We start from the raw sequence: 19,708 nt of genomic DNA on the forward strand, positions 1-19,708 counted from the left end.
TATATAGTATTGTTTTTAAATTTAATATTTTATTTGCTCTTTGTATTTCTATATTATTATTATTATTATTATTATTATTATTATATGGTAGTGTGTATTTGCATTATATGTATATATATATATTGATATATAGTATTATTTTGGTTACTTTATTTTAATATTATTATTACCTTCATTCCATTATTATTATTACTATTATTATATTTTACTATCATTATTTTCATAATATATATGCTCTTGTTTATATTATTATTACTATAACTACTATATTTTTTACTACATCTATTATGTATTACTAATATATTATTACTACTATTGTTACTGTTATTATCATCACTTGTTATTCTCATCACTATTATTATAATTTATCATTGTTACTTATTATTTTACTATTATTATCTAATATATCATCATTATCATTATTTTCATTATAACTTAATAGATCATTATTATTATTATTATTATTATTATTATTATTATTATTAGCACTACTTTTATTACTATTATTTAATATATTATTTTTACCATTATCGTCATATTGTTACTATTACTATTATATTATTATGTTATTATATCTTTTACTATTATTATTGTTGTATTTTTCTATTATTGTTATTATATTTTCCTTTATTTTTGTATTTACTTATACGTTATTATTTTATATTAACTAATTTGATAACTGTATATTTTTAGCATATTTATTTTATTTACATATCATTACTTTTATTATTATTTCATCATCTATTCTATTTATAGTTTTTTTAAATAATTTCAAACATTTAGCTTATTCATTATTTCCTTTCTTATTATTTATTCGACTCATTTATCTTACCTTCGTATTTATCGTTAGTATTCATATTTGTGTTTATGTTTATCCTGTTATGGTTATCAATTTTTATTTGTTATGCATTCTTTATTATCTCGTTTCATTACGAATTTAGGTTTTATCCAACCCGATAGTGATTCTTTCACTAAAGTAAATATTTCGTATTTGGTAATCCGAGACAATCGTTCCCTAACTTACTGGATTTCGATTTTTTTTCTCTCACGTTTAATCTAAATAACGGCATATTCTTTTAAATCATAATACGAGTGTTAAATAAAATACTTACTCTCTGATATTTGAGGTGTTGTGTCATAACTCACTGGATATGACATCTTATTACCTCGAGATAAGATTTTTTTTGCAAATAAGGAGATGCTTGGTGTTTGGAAATTTCGAGAAAGTAGTGCCCTAACTTATTGGGTTGCCACTTTTCTCGTTGAATTCAAATAATTAAGCACCCTTCTAAGTTTTTTAAAAGGTTTTCTAAATGCAAGCTAGTATCTTGGAATTTCAAAGCAATATGTCCTAACTTATTGGATATAGCGTTTTGTTGCTTCGAGATAGGAATTTCAAAAAAGGGAATAACTTAATGTTAATACTTTGACGCTAGTGAATCCCAATTTTCAAAGTTAAAATATTTTAAAGAGGACTACATCTTAATTTTTTTTTTCTTTCGACATTAAAGACATTTGATAATCAATTAGGTACCAACTTTTGGGCGTTACGAGGGTGCTAATCCTTCCTCGTACGTAACCGACTCGAACCCGTTCTTTTACTTGTGGACCAAAACTAATGATTTTAAAACAAAATGTTTTAAAGGTGATCCAATCACACCTAAAAAGATTGGTGGCGACTCCCGTTTTCATTTTTAAAATCGATTCCCATTTTCCAAAGCTCGATTTGAAAATGGTTTCGACAATATTAATGATTTTATAATAGTAATTATTAATTTAAATAATTATCTTAATTAAAATAATTAAATTAAAATAATTAAAATAGAACAACTTTTAAGTTAAGAGTGACCATGGGTGTAATTTACTCTTATAATAATAATAATAATAATAATAATAATAATAATAAAGAGACCCGAGTAGAAGTGTTAGTCGGGCCGAGCCTATGTATGATATTAGTACACTTTATATTTACCTAAACTCGATCTAGCCCAAAATATGAGATGATTTTACTCAAGTTTGTCCATATTTATAAATTATTAACTCAAAACTTGTTTTAGGCCTACCAATACTATTAATTTTTTAAAAATATATTATTTTAATTTAATATTTAATATTTTAGATGAGTTTTTTATTAAAAATTAAATTTAGATAGTTTAATTTATATTTTTTATCTTCAAAAACATATATATAATTTTAAGTAGTATTTGGAAAGCCACCTAGTAATTGGATTTAAGTGTAATTGCTTGTAATTACACAAGGTTGTCATGTTTGGGTATCCATTGTAATTGTTGAGTCTCACTAAATTGAGTATAATTGAGTACCCAATTACACTTTCCTATCATTAGGGAGAGTGTGAATTAGAGTAATTATGTAAGTAATTACACCAAATCTAATTTTAAAAGATTATTTTATATAAGATATAAAAATTATATTACAAGCATGAATACATATGAGTGTTTGGTATTGGTGGTTATGGCAAAAAATTTATTATATTATAAATCCTAAAAAACTATTATAAAAATAATTTATGTATTTTATAAAGTTATAACAAAAATATATTATTTAAATCCTAATAAATTTCTAAAGTTATGGCCAAAAGTTTATTATAAAAATAACTTATATGTTAAAAATTTGTTATAATATATTTATTAATTTATAAACAATTACAGTCAATAACTATGGATATAGCTTATATACATACCCATGTTATATATTATAAAAATAATATACTTATTCACAAAAAGATCATAGTTTTTTTTGGTAAAAAGACCTTTCTAGCCCCTCTCAATTTCGATATTGAACAAATTTTTCCCTCTCAAAAAAATTAGAGCAATTTTATCTCTCTCGATTTTGAAAGTGAACAATTAAAGACAATTAATCATGATATTAACGTCTTTCGTCAATTGTACATAATTTTGATTGGTATAATAACAAATTTAGCCTAAACATTTACAAATTTAAAAAAATATATATTGCATGCTAAATTTATTAAATCATGACCAAATTGATACAATGTGTAAATTATGAGATCTAAATTCGTTATTATACCAAATAAATATATGTACAATTGAATAGAAACATTAACGCCATAATCAATTGTCCTTAGTTTCTAACTTTTGAAATTGGCAAGGATTAAATTGCTCTAATTTTTTTGAGAGGATTGGTTTGCTCAATTTCAAAATTAAGAGGGACTAGAGAGGCCTTGTTACCCAAATTTTTTTATCATAACTTATTTATAAAAAAATAACTTTATAAAGTTATGGTAAAAAATTATATTATTTATAAGAAGTGTTATGAAAGGTTTGGACAATTTATAAAATCTTTTTTATAAAGGTTTTTTAATAAAAAAATCTCGACTTGCCATCAACACCATAGACAGCTCGCGAACTCTTTAATTTAAGACATTCAAAGCTTCAAAATGTAGTTGAGAAGACAATTTGTTGTTCTAAAAAATATATTTTCCATATTAACAACATCTCCATAATATAACATAAAAAAATAAGGTTGGGTCATACCCAGGAGTGAAGCTCAAAATTTTTTTAGGCAAGGGATCGACACTAGATTATAAAATTTTTAAAAGATCAAAATGTAATTTTATCATGTGCTAACTTATAATTCCATTGTTTGAAGGAACTAAATAGATTTTTTTTCATATTTAGGGGGGGCAAAATGCAATTTTACCATAGATTACTTTGTAACTTTATTAATTCTAAAGGGACTGAGCTAAAAAAAAATACTTTTAGTGCATGTCGGTCCCCAAGCTTTACCTCTAATCGTACTAGCATGTTGCATATTTTATAAATTTAACCATACGTGCAATTAAGATTATCTATACTTTGAAAAGTATATGGAAGAAGAATTAATGATATATATTCAAATTCAAATGATGATGAATTCGGTCAAAGATTAACAAATGATGATAAGGACAGTATGTTAAATATTAAAGTGAGAATAACCCAACAAATATGCTTTAGAGCAATTAGATAAAATTGAATATGATATTTATTTTTCCTAGATTTTTATTAGTAATTGTATTATCAACTACTTTTTTAGATTAGCATAATACATATGATAATTTAATTTTAATTTTGTTACTTGATTAGAAGTTATTTTTATCATACTAATAATTTTTATAGTAATCAATATTTTTTAAATTATAAATTATGTAATTGTATAATTACAATGTGTACTACCAAATATGATATAGAGAATTACGATATAATTACACTCTTTCAACCTCGACACGCCTAGGAAATTACAATTCTTTGTAATTACAAGATAAGTTAATTACTATCATAGTAATCACATTTTAATTCAATTACTCTGTGTTGTCCAAATATACCCTTAATGTTTACATAGTATTATATTATTATATTATTATATATTGGCTTAAGAAAGTAAAAAGCCATCAAACTTTTTCAAAAAAACAATTAAGTCTCTTTTTTTTTACACTCATTTGGGTACTTAAACTTTTAAAATGCATAAAAAAATCCTTCAAACCTTTTCGAAGAAAACAATTAAGCCCCTACTTTTTTTTTGCACTCAATTGGGTATTTAAACTTTCAAAATGCATCAAAAAGACCCTCAAACTTTAAAAAAAAAAAGCAATTAAGCTCCGCTTAGAAAAAAATTTATAAAAATTAGAATCAATAAAAGCTATAAATATTATTAAATTTTAATAAAAATTCATTAAAAATTAGAAAAATATAAAAATCGTAAAAATATATAAAAAATTGTAAAATTTTATAAAAATCATAAAAAACTATAAAATATATAAAAATATTAAATGTTGGTCCCAATTCATTCCTGGTCCAGACCCAAATATTTAAAATCCAAAATATAAAAACAAACCCATTAACCATTTAAACCAAACTCTAGGCCAGTACATAAATAACCCAACACCCAAATCAGTTGACCCAGGTACCAGCAAACCCCAAACAAGAGCAGTCCTCGCGCCGCACGCCTCTCACCAGCATCCCACTCCACCACGCTTCTCGATTTCGAGATTTTCGCAGCTATACCTACAACAAGAAAAGACACAACAATAGAATATTTTCATTGTATCTCTGGGCTATAAAAGGCCATTGTAAACAATGAAAAAAGGGGGAAAAAAAGAGTTTTTTACGTGGGAATCAAGAGAAATACAGAGAAATATACTAGATTTTTGAGTAAACTTTTAATACCATCCAATAGATTCAAAGGTGATTATAGTTTCTTTTCAAGGTTTTTAGCCCTTTGTTGTGCATCTACATTTTTTTCCCTTTCTTTTTCTTTCTTTTGAAAATAAACAAACAAAGTTTTAAAAGAGAAATGAGGGCTTACCTGATTTTGATCTGTGAACCAGCGGTGGGGTGGAGGTGCGTGGCATCGATGATCCTCCATGGTGGCACAAACTAGGTTGAATTCCTAGCAAAAATGGAGAGGGAGTAGGGAAGAAAAAGCATTCTGCTTCTTTTTGTTTGAAAAACAATAGAAATAAAAAATAAAATGGGTCCTTAAAAAATGGCAGAACCATTCAATAGTTTTTAAAGTGGTGGGGCCCACGTGTTTTGCCCTTAAAGGGTCAATTTGTGCATCAGGTCCCCGTACATTTTTTTGTTGCCCAAATCTGCTTCACTTTTGTTTTTGAATTTCACCCAGCAATTTTGTGCAGCTTTTAATTTGGTCCATATTAAATGCTAGGTTTAGGAATTCGGGTAAATTTCACTTTTAAACCCCCTTGTTCCACGCACGCTTCAATGAGGTCCTCCTTTCCCCTTTTATTTGTGTTTTACCCCCGAACTTCCGTTTTGATTCCAATTAAGCCCTATTTTGTTTATTTTAAACACTTTTATCACAAAATTAAATTTTTTGGGTACTATTATTATTAATCTATTATTGCTATTTTATTTATTTATTTTTTAGTTATTTTCCTGTTATTTACCTGTATTATTATTTTTTTGCTTCCACTATTATTTATTATACTTATTATATCATTTTCGTTATTTTTATCTATTTCCATTTAATTTAATCAATTGGAGTTATGTTTCACATTATTATATTATTTATTTATTTATATATTTGTTATATGCTTCAGATATATATATTTTTAAAGTAAAACTAATTGTTTTATGTATAAATGGTCATTATATGTATTACATTATTTGTTGTATTATTTTTGCTAATAATCATTTTTTATTTCTTTTTATATATATATTTTATAATAATTTTAAATATATTTTATTATACTTATTATATTTTATTTATTATATTTTATTTATTTTTTCCTACCGTTTATTACTACTATTTTACTTTTGTTATTTATAATTTTATATGTATATATTTTTTGCTAAAGTTTTTAATTTTTAATAAACCTACTATATTATTTTATTATTTTTATATACCATAGTTTTTTATCGATTTTTTATACTAAATTATTATTATTTATTTATTTTTTTTCTTTTTTCGCTTTTGTTTGTTTTGAATATCAAAATATCCCTTTATCGGTTCACTCTCAAAATTTTTCAAGACATAGGCAATGTTTGGTATTTAAAGAATTCAAGGGATCGTGCCCTAACGTACTGGGTTTCGCTTTCTTTATCTGCTTTGAATATTCGAATACCCTCTTAAAGCTAAAAACGCACGTTTCAAAGGCAAAATCACATTTTGAGGGTCAAAAATATTGTGTCCTAACGTACTGGATGTAATGTTTTACCTCAAGGTGAGATGGTCTTTGATACACATTTGACTTATCTAAATGTTTTAAAAGCCAATAAAAGGAGGATCGCGTTTTGAATTCTGTCCAAATCTTTATTTTTCGGCATTAAGACACTAAATAATCAATCAAGTACCAATTTTGGGCGTGTCGAGGGTGCCAATCCTTCTTCGTACGTAACTGACTCCCGAACCGGTTTTCTATTTTCGCAGACCAAAATCGTCGTTTTAAAAAAATTTATTTATTTATTAAAAATGACCGTGTTTTGAGGTGATCCAACCACACCCCATTAAAAACGATTGGTGGCGACTCCCAACTTTTCGTTTTCAAAAGTCAATTTCCCATTTTTCAAAAAATGGTTTCGACGTTAAAAATTTATAAATTTTATAAAGTCATAAGAAAATTATACAAAATGTAAAGAAATATAAATTTAGTAAAAAAATTATAAAAATTATCGTACCAAAAGAAGTATTTTATAATTTTGTATAACTTTTATTGATTTTTATTTTTTATCATTTTTCACCACATATCGCTCTGTGTTACGGCACGTGATGACTTTAATTGAAAAAAAAAACTAGGGGTCGTTAATTTTTTATGATTTTTATAAAATTTTATAATTTTTTATATTTTTATTAAAATTTAATAATTTTTCTAAAATTTATTATTTATAAATTTTTTCTAATTTTAATAAGAACAGGGGCTTAATTGCTTTTTTGAAAAATTTTGAGGGTATTTTTGATACATTTTGAAAGTTCAAGTACCCAGTTAAGTGAAAAAAAACATGGGCTTAATTGCTTTTTTTTTTAAAGAAGTTTGAGAATATTTTTGATACATTTTGAAAGTTCAAGTACTCAATTGAATGTAAAAAAAAAAAGACTTAAATTTCTTTTTAAATTTGAGGACTTTTTACCCTCTTAAACCTTATATATTTAATTTTATAAGACGGAAACTACATAATATGCAAATATATCTATATATATATATATATTATAAAAATATAAAACCGACCAAACTGAGATGAAGGCTTGAATGTCAAAGACTAGATCTTGCCCGGCCTAGTTTTTTGTCCAAACTAATTTTAAGAGCAATGTCTTATATTTGAAATAGAGAATCGGACTTAAACAAATCTATGCGAAGGCCGGGAAAAACAGAAAAGGAGAAAGGAATAGGAATAGGAATAATAGTAGAGAATCCAAATTCAACACAACCTTGTATTAATTAATTAATATAAATTTTCTTTATACATACTCTGATTTATGCAACACAACATTGAAAGAGCAGTGACTATATAAATCCAAGATAGATATGACAAGTAACACTTATTTATGGCGGGCACTTAGATAATTTATTACTGCTACTTTAACCAAGGAGATATTCCATTTCTGTCTCTGTCTGTCTTCTTCATCGGCTCATGCCCTCTTCCACCACTGGTGGGATTGGAGTCATTGCCACTTCACGACTCCGCTTTTCCATATTTCCATGCCATCCTACATCCTTACACAATCAGTTATTATGAACATTGAAATGAATCCAATAATTAACTCGGCAATTGAAAATAAATCTACGTATGAGTGATATTGAAAGAATTACCTATGGATAAGTCGTAGCCACGGGTTTTGAGCTCGCGATACTCTTGGCACAAGGCGCAGTACTCGCAGCAGCAATGGACGAGGCAATCCCCGCAGGGGTGTTTCTTCAGCATGTACTGTTGCCTCATTTTGGATCGGTAAAAACAGGAGTAGCAACATGCACAGCCTGTCACACATGCTATGAGCGTGTAAAGTGCTCCATTCACTCCACATGCTGTTCAAATTAGGAAAACAAAAATATAATCTTCTTCAGAAATCAGAATAGATAGTTGCATGTGTTGTTTTAAATAATTCACATGTCAATATCACATAATGGAATCTATGCTCTAGTGAGTCTAGCTGTGTGTTTGTGTGTGTTTGTTTCAACTTACAGGATGATCCTTTATCTACTATCTCGGCAATCTGGCCAAAAGTTACGCAAGGGCACCAACATGTGATGCAACCTGTTAGTTAAGAGGAGCAAAACAATAAACAGCTGAGTTTAAAAAACCAGTTCTTCAGCTGCAGCGCGTACATACAAACGCACCCACCATTTTGGTAGGAAAAATGAGTTGACTTACAGTTTCTCCAATCAGAGAAGCAGTCGCAGAGCCCTGAAGACCAAGGGACTCGAGTTTTAGTCTGAAGACGGGTATTGGTCTCACAACTCTCGGTGGAGTATTGGTTTGAGGAGCTAAGTGGAATACCAGTTGTGGCTGCTTCTTGGCGCTGCTTCGGTGGTGACCCTGAAAACTTTTCATACCCACTTGGGTTAAGGGACGCCATGGCTAAAACCTCTGTAGTCTGTACTAGAGCAATGAGATATTTAATTGATGCAAAAACAGGGAAACTAAAAGAAAACTTGTTGGAAATTAAGAAAGTTGAGCAGTACTTTGGGGGAATTTGATTGAACATATAATGAGAGAAGAATGGTGAGGTGATAATAGAAATGATGAGCTGAGACAAGTCAACAAGGCATGAAAGTGGAACAAGTCAAGTCTAGGCGCTTGCTAATCACGACCTAGACGCTGCGAGGGGGAAGCTACAGAAACCGTGTGAACATATGCACGTGGCAGTTTGTGATTTGCTACTTGACTTCGACTTATGTAAGGTGTTTATTGCTTGAAAAGGGGAGTTGAATCCCACCCATTGGTAGAAAGGTATTGGCCTATACCCGTAGAAATTATTTACTCTTTCTCTTCTCAATTGTACCAAAAAGAGAAAAGGAAATTAATACAGTATTTGACTGTTTAATACATCACAGCAAATCATTGTATTGAGAAACCAAAGGGATTTCTCTTTCTTTTCTTTTTTTTTTCCATATTAAATTTTAAATTTTGATTCCTCAACTTAAATAACATTAATGTATGATGATGTAATATTTTAAGATTATGCCTTGTCATCATTTAAAATTAAAAAAATAAAATTTAAAAATTAAATAAAATATACGGTAAACATTCTCTATAACAACTCTATTTATTCGTCAAAATTTTGTCTGTTATAGAGACGCGGTCATTAACAACATGTTATTATAAAGAGATAACTGTTGTAAACCTACAATAGAATTCATATAGTGAATTTCTATAAATAGATAAAGCAAGAATTATGTTAAAAAAAAGGCAATGTGAAATTAAAAGATGTCTAGTAGATACACACATTATTGTTTTTATACATATTTTATTTTATATTCTTTCACATGATTAATTATGTAATTCATAATCCTAACAAATTCAATTTAATTATCAAATTAAGTTAGTTATTTTATTATGAGTTAAAATTCAAGTAATCAATTTATAAGTTTATGAAGTTTCAATTCATAGTAGAATATTTAATTAGAAAACTTAATAGTTTATTGAATTAATATATTTAGTTCCACTAATTGAAGATTATTTTCATCTAATAAAATATGATTAATAGATGAAATTTAAACATTTCATTGAAATAAAACTTTAATTAAGATAATTGCAATTATGCCTCACATTTTTATAACTTTTCTTCTCCCAGTTAAACTTTGTTTTTTAGTTTCCTACTTAAACTCTTATTAGTGTAGGTTTAATATTAGTTTTGCATTTAAACTCTGATTAGTGTAGGTTATTTTAATATTATTTGACCTAGAAATTTAGCCTATAAATAGTCCATGTTTTCCACCCTAGAAAGATAACCCATTACACATTTACGTATTAGTTTTTACAAGCTTTCAGAGAATTTTGTTTTTACATTTTGATGATTCTTATTTTGAGTTTCGGGGTTTAGTTTTATCTTCATCTTTTGTGCTCTTCGTTTTTTTTCCGTTTTAGTAATATATTTGCTCTTGGTTTTTTTATCCACTTCTGAAGGTTTTTTCTACGTAAAATATTTATGTTTGATCTTTTCAATTTCTTTGTTATTTTACTTATCTATTGCTTAAACCAGTTTTATCCCAACAAACTGGTATCAAAGCTAGCTTGATTTTTGCAATCAACCCATTCAAAGATGGCAACAACAAAGTTTGATATTGATAAGTTTGATGGCATTACAAATTTTAATCTGTAGCAAGTTCAGATGACGACAATTCTAATTCAAAGCAATCTTGAGAAGGTCCTTACAGAAAATAAGCCTACAAACATGGATAAATCAGAATGGGATAGGTTAGATAAAAAAGCTCTATCTATGATTCAATTATGTCTAACAAATAATATGCTAGAGGAGGTTTTAATAGAGAAAACAACTTTCACATTATGTAAAAGGTTAGAAACCCTCTATGTGACCAAGTCTCTGACTAATCGATTGGTGTTGAAACAACATGTATACACGTTCTGCATAGATGCAAGTGAGCACCTTAGAGGCCATATCATCCAATTTATTACTCTTTTAAATGATTTAAAAAAAATGTTGAGGTTCAGATTGACGATGAAGATAAGGCTATGTTATTATTATGCTTTTTACCTTCTTCATACAACTCTTTCAAGGATACCCTAATTTATGGTAGAGATAATCTTTCATTCGAGGATGTGGAGGGTCATCTTTTGAGTAAAGACAAACTTGACAATGAGTTTGGTTCGGATAGCAAGTCAGATAGGCAAGCCTCGATTTTAGTAGCATCAAGGAAGCGAGACAAGAGATGTCGCTATTGTAAGAAGTTGGGTCACATCAAGGTAGATTGTTACAAACTGGGAAATAAAAGGGCTGCTAAGAGCAACGAGGAGGATTTAGTTGGTGCAAATTTGGCCAATGACAAGGGTGATGATTTCTTGTTGGTGTCAACAAATGAAAGCTCTAAGCTTACGCTTGAGTGGATTATGGATTCAGGGTATTCTTTCCATATGTGTCCCAACAGTGACTGGTTCTCCACATATAATTTAGTTGAGGGTGGAGTTGTGCGCATGGGGAATGGCTCATACAGTAAAGTAACCGATGTTGGTACTGTTTAGATTAAGATGCACGACGGGACAATTAGGATACTATCAAATGTCAGGCATGTGCCTGACTTAAAGAAAAATCTCATCTCCTTAGGAATTTTAAACTCGAAGGGTCGTATAATTAACATTGAGTCAAGTGGCATTAAGGTATCCCGTGGGGCTTTTGATGAAAGGTAAAAAAGTTGACAATCCTTATGTTCTGGAAGGATCAACGTTGACCCATGAAACAAGACATCCTTTGTCTATTAAGAAGTCAAAGTCAACTCGTTTAAAGTGGAGACAACTTGATCATAGGAGGGAAAAATGTATGACTATTTCATATAAGAGAAATTCTCTTTTGGATACAGGTTTTGAAAATATAAGGCATTGTATTTTTGGAAATCAGACCTGAATCAGTTTTGATTTGGCAGTGCACAAGTTGAAGACTAGAAGACTTCTAGCTTCTAAGCACAGCTTCGACTATGTTAATATCCTGCATAGTTCGAGGCAAGTCCGTGGTGGGCTTTGGCAAAGAAGATGTTGTGGAAATACGAGTCAAGGTAAAGATTTGTGGAGTTATTCCTTGCATTTTTTGGCTTTTCTTTTCCCAGTTAAACTCTCTTTTTTAGTTTCCCACTTAAACTCTGATTAGTGTAGGTTATTTTAATATTATTTAACTTACGAATTTAGCCTATAAATAAGTCATTTTTTCCACCCTAGAAAGATAACTCATTACAGATTTAGGTATTAGCTTTTACAAGTTTTTAGAAAATTTTGTGTTTACATTTTGAGGGTTCTTATTTCAGGTTTCGGGGTTTAGTTTTATCTCCATCTTTTGTACTCTTCATTTTTTTTGTGTTAGTGAAATTATCTTTACCCGTGATTTTTTATCCTCTTTGAAGGGGGTTTTTCACGTAAAATATTTGTATTCGATCTTTTCAATTTCTTCGTTATTTTACTTGTTCGTTGCATAAATCGGGTTTATCCCCAACATTATAATTAATAGGCTTGTTTATATGAAATAACTCTAATTTTACTAAAATTTTTAACATGTTATAAAGAACTAATTTAATAAAATAATATATTTCATAACTATGGTTATTGTTGTTAGAAGTCAAAATTGTTATAGAAAGTTAAAATAAAACATAAAAAATCGGCTCTACTAGAAATTTGATTGTTATAGTAACATGTTGTTATAACAAGTGGTTGTTATATAAAGACTAATTGTATTAAAAATTATAAAGAAAATTTTAATAAAATTATAGATGATTATACAACACAACATTTGGATATCTCGTCATTGTATTTTAATGAAATCTAAATTCAATAATTAAATTAGAAAAAACTACTAAATTTTAATATTAATGTAAAAATATTCAAGAACCAAAAGGAAAAAATTATCAAATTCAGTTACCATGTATTGCTTTATCTCTAAACTAAGAGTGATTTCCTTTTATCATGAAGATAATAAAAAGAAATCGATAGTACCTTCCATTAAGGAAAGATAAATAGTGTTTAAACTCAAGTAAATCCAAAACACGAGTTACTTTTTATTTGTAATATTAATTATGCTTAAAATGTTTTTTTTAAAAAAGAAAAACCATTTAAAATATATGATTATTACTCTAAAAGAATATTTTACCCATTTTAATAAGTGTTGCTCTATATCATTAATAATTAAATTAATAAATTTTTTATTTTGATCATTTAATTTAAAAATTACTATTTAGTCATTAATATTTTTTCTGTCACTTGACTTTTAAGTGTCATTTTTTAGTTGGTTTAGTTGTTTTTATACTTTTTTTATCAATTTGATCCTACTTATATATAAAATGATAACAAATTGAAATTCTTTTAAAATTTGAAAAATTTTAAAATTAAAAATTAAATAAAAGTAGATAAAATTTTCAAAAATGGATAAAGTGAGAGTAAATGAGGAAAATTAATTTTAAACACTCCAATATTCTCTTTGTATCATTTGTATAGAAATATCCAATACCCATTCTTTAAAAAAAATAGAAAAAAATATTAAGCAAAATTATTGGTTCTTTGATTTTTACTTCTTTATTTCTTGACATAACTTTTTCATTATAAGAAAAAAAAGACTATAATTTGCTTTTACTATTTGGATTTGAAAAATAATTTAAATAAGTTGAATTTTTATTTGAGTTTGAAAAATAAAATTTTGTGGTATATTTTTTCTTTGCTAAAATGGCATAAGAGTCAATTTCATAAGCCTCTATAATATCAATTATGGATGTTCTTCAATGTCATGGAATTTAACTTGAAGATATTACTAATTTGGTTTCAAAAACACTAAAAATGCATATAATGATTTAACTTGTTTTTTTTTTTTGGTTCTATTCTATTTTTATTTGTTATTGAATTTTACTAGATGATAATTTTCTTTATTTCTTATACCTATTAGTTTTTCAACAACAACATAAGATTTTAATTTTCTAGAATTTTTAATAAAAAAATTTGCTCATATGATATGATAAAATTTAGAGTATCTTTCATACTATTGTAAGGTTTTTTAGAGTCTTGGTATAAATATTTATTTGATCAATATTTGTTAAAATCATCTTCCATTCAACTTGATTTAAGATAATGCGGAGTGTTGATTACACTATCCCATAATCATTGATTAAATCAATTAAATATTAATAAATTTCCGTAAGTGGGAAAAGGTAAAGATACTTTGAAAATAGATGATTTAGTAAGTACTGGAAAAATATTATTTTGGTTCTTTAAAAATTTTAAAATTTTAAATTAATAAAAATAAAATTATACTTTTATCTTCTTAAAATTATGAAATTTTAATTTAATTCTTTTAGATTAAAATTAGAATTTCATTTCAATCCCTAAAATTGTTTTGATAAATATATTGTTATCGCTTGTTTTATCCTTTCCCCAATCATATTCAATAATTTGATAGGTTTACTTAAGTTTGAAAACATTAGAGATATTATAAGTTTATTGTAATGCCATCATGATGCCAATTCGTTGAATTTCATCGTTTGACAATAAGAATTAAATATGCAATCCAAGTTGATATTCATCAACAATTAATGCATAATATACTTACACAAAATTAAGTTACCAAGAATTAGAGGTTAAATCTTAATCATTAGAGTAGTCATATATGAAATATCTAACGATGGTCCTGCACTTAAAAAAAAAAAAAAAAGAAGAAGTAGAGCCCATAAAATATTGGTTGGTTCCTACTTCCTAGACTTAGTGGACAGATTGATTATTACCCTTGATGGTTCTTAAAAATCTTTAAATATAAGAGAGATATATATATTTAAGGTTAGGCCAAATTTTAAGTTACAGCAGCTAATATACATTAATATGTACACGTACATATTTTAGATCATCTTAAGTATAACATAATCATCCAAAATGATTTTTTGTGTCTGGGTAAAGAAGAAGAAATATAGTTACCAAAAGCTAGAGATTTATATTGTGGAAACCTAAGACAAAATAAACATTTTATAATAACCAGCAAATTGCAAAATATTGATCGCCATCAAACTCAACAGTTATTATTGTTTTAAAAAAGGGCAGAGGTGAAATTACACTTGGTTTTTTCTTTTTGGTCCAAATCCTTTTGTCTCAACTCAACAATCAACATGCACGTAGATATGGCCATTTAGAAAAGAGAATCATCATTGTTTATCGTTTCATCCCATCTTCCACCACCGGAGGCATTGACATTTGCATAGCACGATTTCGCATATTCTCCATGTTCGCATGCCATCCTGTATAAAATCAGGTAATGAAGAGAGAAATGTAGATATATAAAATGATAATATTTAATGGAGTGAAAAGAAGGCTTAAAAATGTAAATTAATAACGTACCAATGTACATATCGAAGCCACGGCTTTTAAGCTCGCGGTATTCTTGACACAAGGCGCAGACCTCGCAGCAAAGATGAAGGCACCAATCTGGGTACGGTGTCTCTGCCAACATGTATTGATTCCTCATTCTTGAGCGATAGAAGCATGAGTACATACAAGCTAGCCCCGACATCCAAAATATTATTGAGTACAGAACTCCACTTGCTAGGCATGCTGCAACTCACGCATTCAAATAACTAACTAAAACACCAAGCCAATTAACTTTAAACCAAAAAGAAGAAAAAAAGAAGAAGCTTACAGACTGATCCATTATCGACAATCTCAGCAATCTGTCCGAAGGTGATGCAAGGACAAAAACATGTGATGATACCTAAAAAAAACATTTCAATATGATAACAAATTCCCATTTTCGGGTTCCAAAAAAATTTAAAAAAATAATAGAAGGAAAAGGAAAAAGGAAAAGCTTACAGTTTGGAATATCGTAGCAGCAATCACAGAGTCCTGTAGACCACAGGACTTTCCCAGCAGGGTGCATGTAATAGTTTTGATTACGCATTTGCTGGTTTGGGTCAGCAACAGGAGCGAAAGGTGGTGGAGCCGGTTGCCCATACTGATAAGGTGCTGGTGGCCATTGTGGATGTTCTGTTGGGAACATGGCGATGGTGGGTGGGTGTTCTATTAAAGAGTTACCCTATTAATTCAATACAGAAAAAGAAGACGAATGGATGGATGTTGAAAGGCTTTTGAAATCTATTGGGGGGGGGGGGGGTGGGTGGGGAAAGAAACCTATTCAACGAGAACAGATTTCCTCTGCTCCCCTTTGGTGTCCGTCTTTCTGATTCTTCTTTCTTCTTTTTTTACCGACAGATTTCGTTTCCTCTTTTTTTTGGGGCTCCAATTCTAAATATTATTTCGACACGTGTTGAAAGTTATTTGTTGTTTATAAACACTTCATTTATTTATTTATTTATTTTAACATATATGATAAAAAACAACCATTGAATGGACACCAAAAGAGGCACGAAATGAGGAAGAGAAATGGGTTTATACTGAAACTTTGCAAGACAAGTCTGCTGAATGTCTTTAATTAATCTACACCCATTTCTAACCAAATATGCCAAACCTTTTTCTATGTAATTTTCAGTTAAATCACCAAACGTTTTACCACCTTGAGATATTCTAAAATCACCTGTTTTGTTTACCAAACCATGACAACCTAATTACAACCAAAATGGTTTCTTTTTGCTTAATATTAATATATATTTAATTAATGAAGGAAATAATAAAATATTTACAGCTAGATTTTTTAAATTTCTTTTTCTTTCAATTCCCAATACTTTTTTTTTATTTAGATTAAATATAAATTAATTCCCCTTTACCTATTTTATCAAATTTATTGTACCAAGGGACTATCCCAGCAGGCTGTATGTAATTTTGAGTAGGTTTTATTTGAGGTAATGGCAAACCAGTTGCCCAAAGTAATGAAATGCTTATATATAGATATTTTAATTTCAAAAAAAAAAAAATGTGATATTTCATCGCAGCTAATGTAATATATCAAATGTACAAGACTTTAATATATAATGACGACACTCAACCTCACTCACATCAAATGAAAGACTTAATCGAAAACCGTCCTAAATATAGGTGCGAATATCTTTTTCATGCCACTTCTCCATCATTGGAGCCACAGTGGCATCACATGAATAATAACAACAATAATAAAATAAATATCATAGAGAACCATCCAAAATATAGATGAAATTATCTTTTCATGTCACTTTCCATCACCGGAGCCGATGGCATTTGGAGGCCTTGATTTTGCTGCCTCGCCATATTTCCATGCCATCCTACATATTTCAAACCAAAAGACAAATAAGACCATATGGAAATGCATGGAATTAAGTGAAAATTTAAAATAAAGTATTTCTTTTCTTCAAAATAAAAATAAAAATAAAAATAGTACCAAGGGACATGTCGAAGCCACGGTTTTTGAGCTCGCGATATTCTTGACACAAGGCGCAGGCCTCGCAGCAAAAATGAAGGCAGCAATCGTTGCAAGGCCTATCTTCCAACATGTATTCACTCCTCATCCTGGAACGATAGAAGCAGGAGTATATGCAAGGACACCCCGTCAATATTCCAATTAATGCGTACAGTGCTCCACTTACTCCGCATGCTGCACCATTTTTTACATATTAACCCACCGCCCTTTCTTCCTTATAACTTGCATCTTATTCAATCCAAAAAAAAAAAAACTTACGGGTTGATCCATGGTCGACGATCTCAGCAATTTGTCCAAAAGTGATGCAAGGACACCAACATGTGAGGCAACCTGTAAAAATTCAATTAAATAAAGTAAGTACAAAAAAAAAAAAGAAAACAATGATGAGAGTAACTTAAAATCTCAAAAAGAAAGACTATTTTGGGTTTAGACAGGAACAAAAAAGGATGAGAGGTTTAATAGAAAGGAAAAGCTTACAGCTAGGAAGATCAGAGCAGCAATCACAGAGTCCGGTGGACCAAGGGACGTTCCTAGGCGGTTGCGTGTAATTTTGCTGAGGATATTGAGGGTTAATGGGAACACCAGTTACTGGAGCTTCTTGCACAAAGTGATGAGGATTTGCGGAGGTTGATTGGTTCGTGGGGTTTTTGGTCATGACTGCAGATGTTGTGTTCTTCAGACTTAACTTCCTGAAGGAAAAATAAAGTTGAAGGCTTCCAGGGAAAACAAAGATGACAGGTTTATGTTTATATATGGAAAGTTGAAACAAGAAGAAATAACACAAACAACACGCTTTCACCACATAAATCGGCCTCAAATAAATCTAGGAATTGTCAGAATATCGTTTGGCGCGTTGAGACAGTCAACAATGGGCCTCTTTTAAATGGAGTTCTTAATTTCACCAAAAAACAAATGTATTTCTTAAGCTACAAACAATGCATGAGAAAAAATAAAAACCAATTACCATCGTATCATAAATGCACACAACCTGACCTTTCTACCAAATTTCGTAGGAATGAAAGGCAGCTGACGTCAGCAAGACCATGTCAAATAAAGCGGCTGCTACAATAAGCCGCCACCGATGAAACCCAACAACAGAGCTAATTGCATTTGTTGAGATACCAGCAGATGGCAGATCAATCTCATTTCTTCACATTATACTGAAGTACACATCAACTGACATTGTAACAGAAGCTTTAACTCCTAACAGTCTATAACAATTTTAACCACCAGTCTGCTGCAACACTTCTTATTTCTTTACAGCATTTGATCTTCCTTAGTTTTAAAACATGAAACCAATGAATTGAGAGATGAGGAACAATGGATAAGGATAAAGATTTTAGATTCAGTTGGTTTGTGAATATACATACATTCAATTAAAATTTATAAATATTTAATATATATATTTATATAAATTTTAAATATTTTATTAAAATAATAATAATAATCATAATTAAAATTAAATTTTAATTTTTATTTCACTTAAAAGTAAAATTAATTTTACTCAAATTTAAGATAATAGGCTGAACTATTTAATAAAGAAGGTGTGGTTGTTTCGTTCTATTACTAAAGCAAGCGATTAGCAGTTAGCTTTCTCTTTTGCTAAGTCTATAAGGGATTTCAAGCCTTTATCTCTGCGATCAACATTAAATTTCCAATCCACCTAATGCAAAATCTTAGGAATAAAAACAAATTTAAATTTGCACTATAAAAAGTAAGATCGAATTAATAAAAACTGATCTATTCAAATCTCTATTTCATTTTAACCAGGACAGGTTACAGATAGTTTTCATGCTCATAAATTGTGCCAACCTATACAAAATAGAAATTATTATATCTGGATATAAATAAATACTCGAAATTTTGTTATACAAGGGGATTATATCTCGATATAAATAAATAGCCAAAATTAAATAAAACTAAAAATGTAATTGAAATAAACAAACCAAAATTAAATATGAGTAAATGAATGAAATGAAAACTCTAGCCTCATACACGATTTTGACTTTGGCTTCAAATTTATCCACGACAATGAATTTTCTCTTTCAACCGACAAGCCGACAATAGCGACCGAGGAACAACCTCAAATCTCCTAATTCTTCTGTTTTTAAATTAATGGTGGGAACAACCCGACAACTAACCCTTACCAAATGAATATGACCTTGAAAGCAACTTCCATGATTTAATTTCTCGACAGCCT

General features: G+C 28.9%; 3 protein-coding genes and 1 long non-coding RNA gene across 4 annotated transcripts; all 4 read right to left on the reverse strand.

Annotated features, from left to right (window-relative positions):
• Nucleotides 1-4,741: 4,741 nt before the first annotated feature.
• LOC128283784 (uncharacterized) lies at nt 4,742-5,491 on the reverse strand. The gene is made up of 2 exons (XR_008274196.1): nt 5,323-5,491; nt 4,742-5,021 (listed from the first exon to the last, which is right to left on the reverse strand). It is a non-coding gene; the product is annotated as an uncharacterized LOC128283784 (long non-coding RNA).
• A 2,400-nt stretch (nt 5,492-7,891) lies between these two features.
• On the reverse strand, nt 7,892-9,243 carry LOC108466540 (protein PLANT CADMIUM RESISTANCE 2-like). The gene is made up of 4 exons (XM_017766904.2): nt 8,844-9,243; nt 8,655-8,726; nt 8,285-8,497; nt 7,892-8,181 (listed from the first exon to the last, which is right to left on the reverse strand). The coding sequence occupies exons 1-4, from the start codon at nt 9,175-9,177 to the stop codon at nt 8,096-8,098; spliced, it is 705 nt and encodes a 234-aa protein (XP_017622393.1). The 5' UTR covers nt 9,178-9,243; the 3' UTR covers nt 7,892-8,095.
• Nucleotides 9,244-15,132: 5,889 nt separating this feature from the next.
• On the reverse strand, nt 15,133-16,874 carry LOC108466541 (protein PLANT CADMIUM RESISTANCE 2-like). The gene is made up of 4 exons (XM_017766905.2): nt 15,972-16,874; nt 15,802-15,873; nt 15,504-15,716; nt 15,133-15,403 (listed from the first exon to the last, which is right to left on the reverse strand). The coding sequence occupies exons 1-4, from the start codon at nt 16,156-16,158 to the stop codon at nt 15,318-15,320; spliced, it is 558 nt and encodes a 185-aa protein (XP_017622394.1). The 5' UTR covers nt 16,159-16,874; the 3' UTR covers nt 15,133-15,317.
• A 132-nt stretch (nt 16,875-17,006) lies between these two features.
• LOC108466567 (protein PLANT CADMIUM RESISTANCE 2-like) lies at nt 17,007-18,420 on the reverse strand. Its single transcript, XM_017766944.2, has 4 exons — nt 17,986-18,420; nt 17,767-17,838; nt 17,470-17,682; nt 17,007-17,353 (listed from the first exon to the last, which is right to left on the reverse strand). The coding sequence occupies exons 1-4, from the start codon at nt 18,161-18,163 to the stop codon at nt 17,268-17,270; spliced, it is 549 nt and encodes a 182-aa protein (XP_017622433.1). The 5' UTR covers nt 18,164-18,420; the 3' UTR covers nt 17,007-17,267.
• Between the last annotated feature and the right edge of the window lie 1,288 nt (nt 18,421-19,708).

The sequence above is a fragment of the Gossypium arboreum genome, chromosome 2, assembly GCF_025698485.1.
Source record: "Gossypium arboreum isolate Shixiya-1 chromosome 2, ASM2569848v2, whole genome shotgun sequence".
Lineage (NCBI taxonomy): Eukaryota > Viridiplantae > Streptophyta > Magnoliopsida > Malvales > Malvaceae > Gossypium > Gossypium arboreum.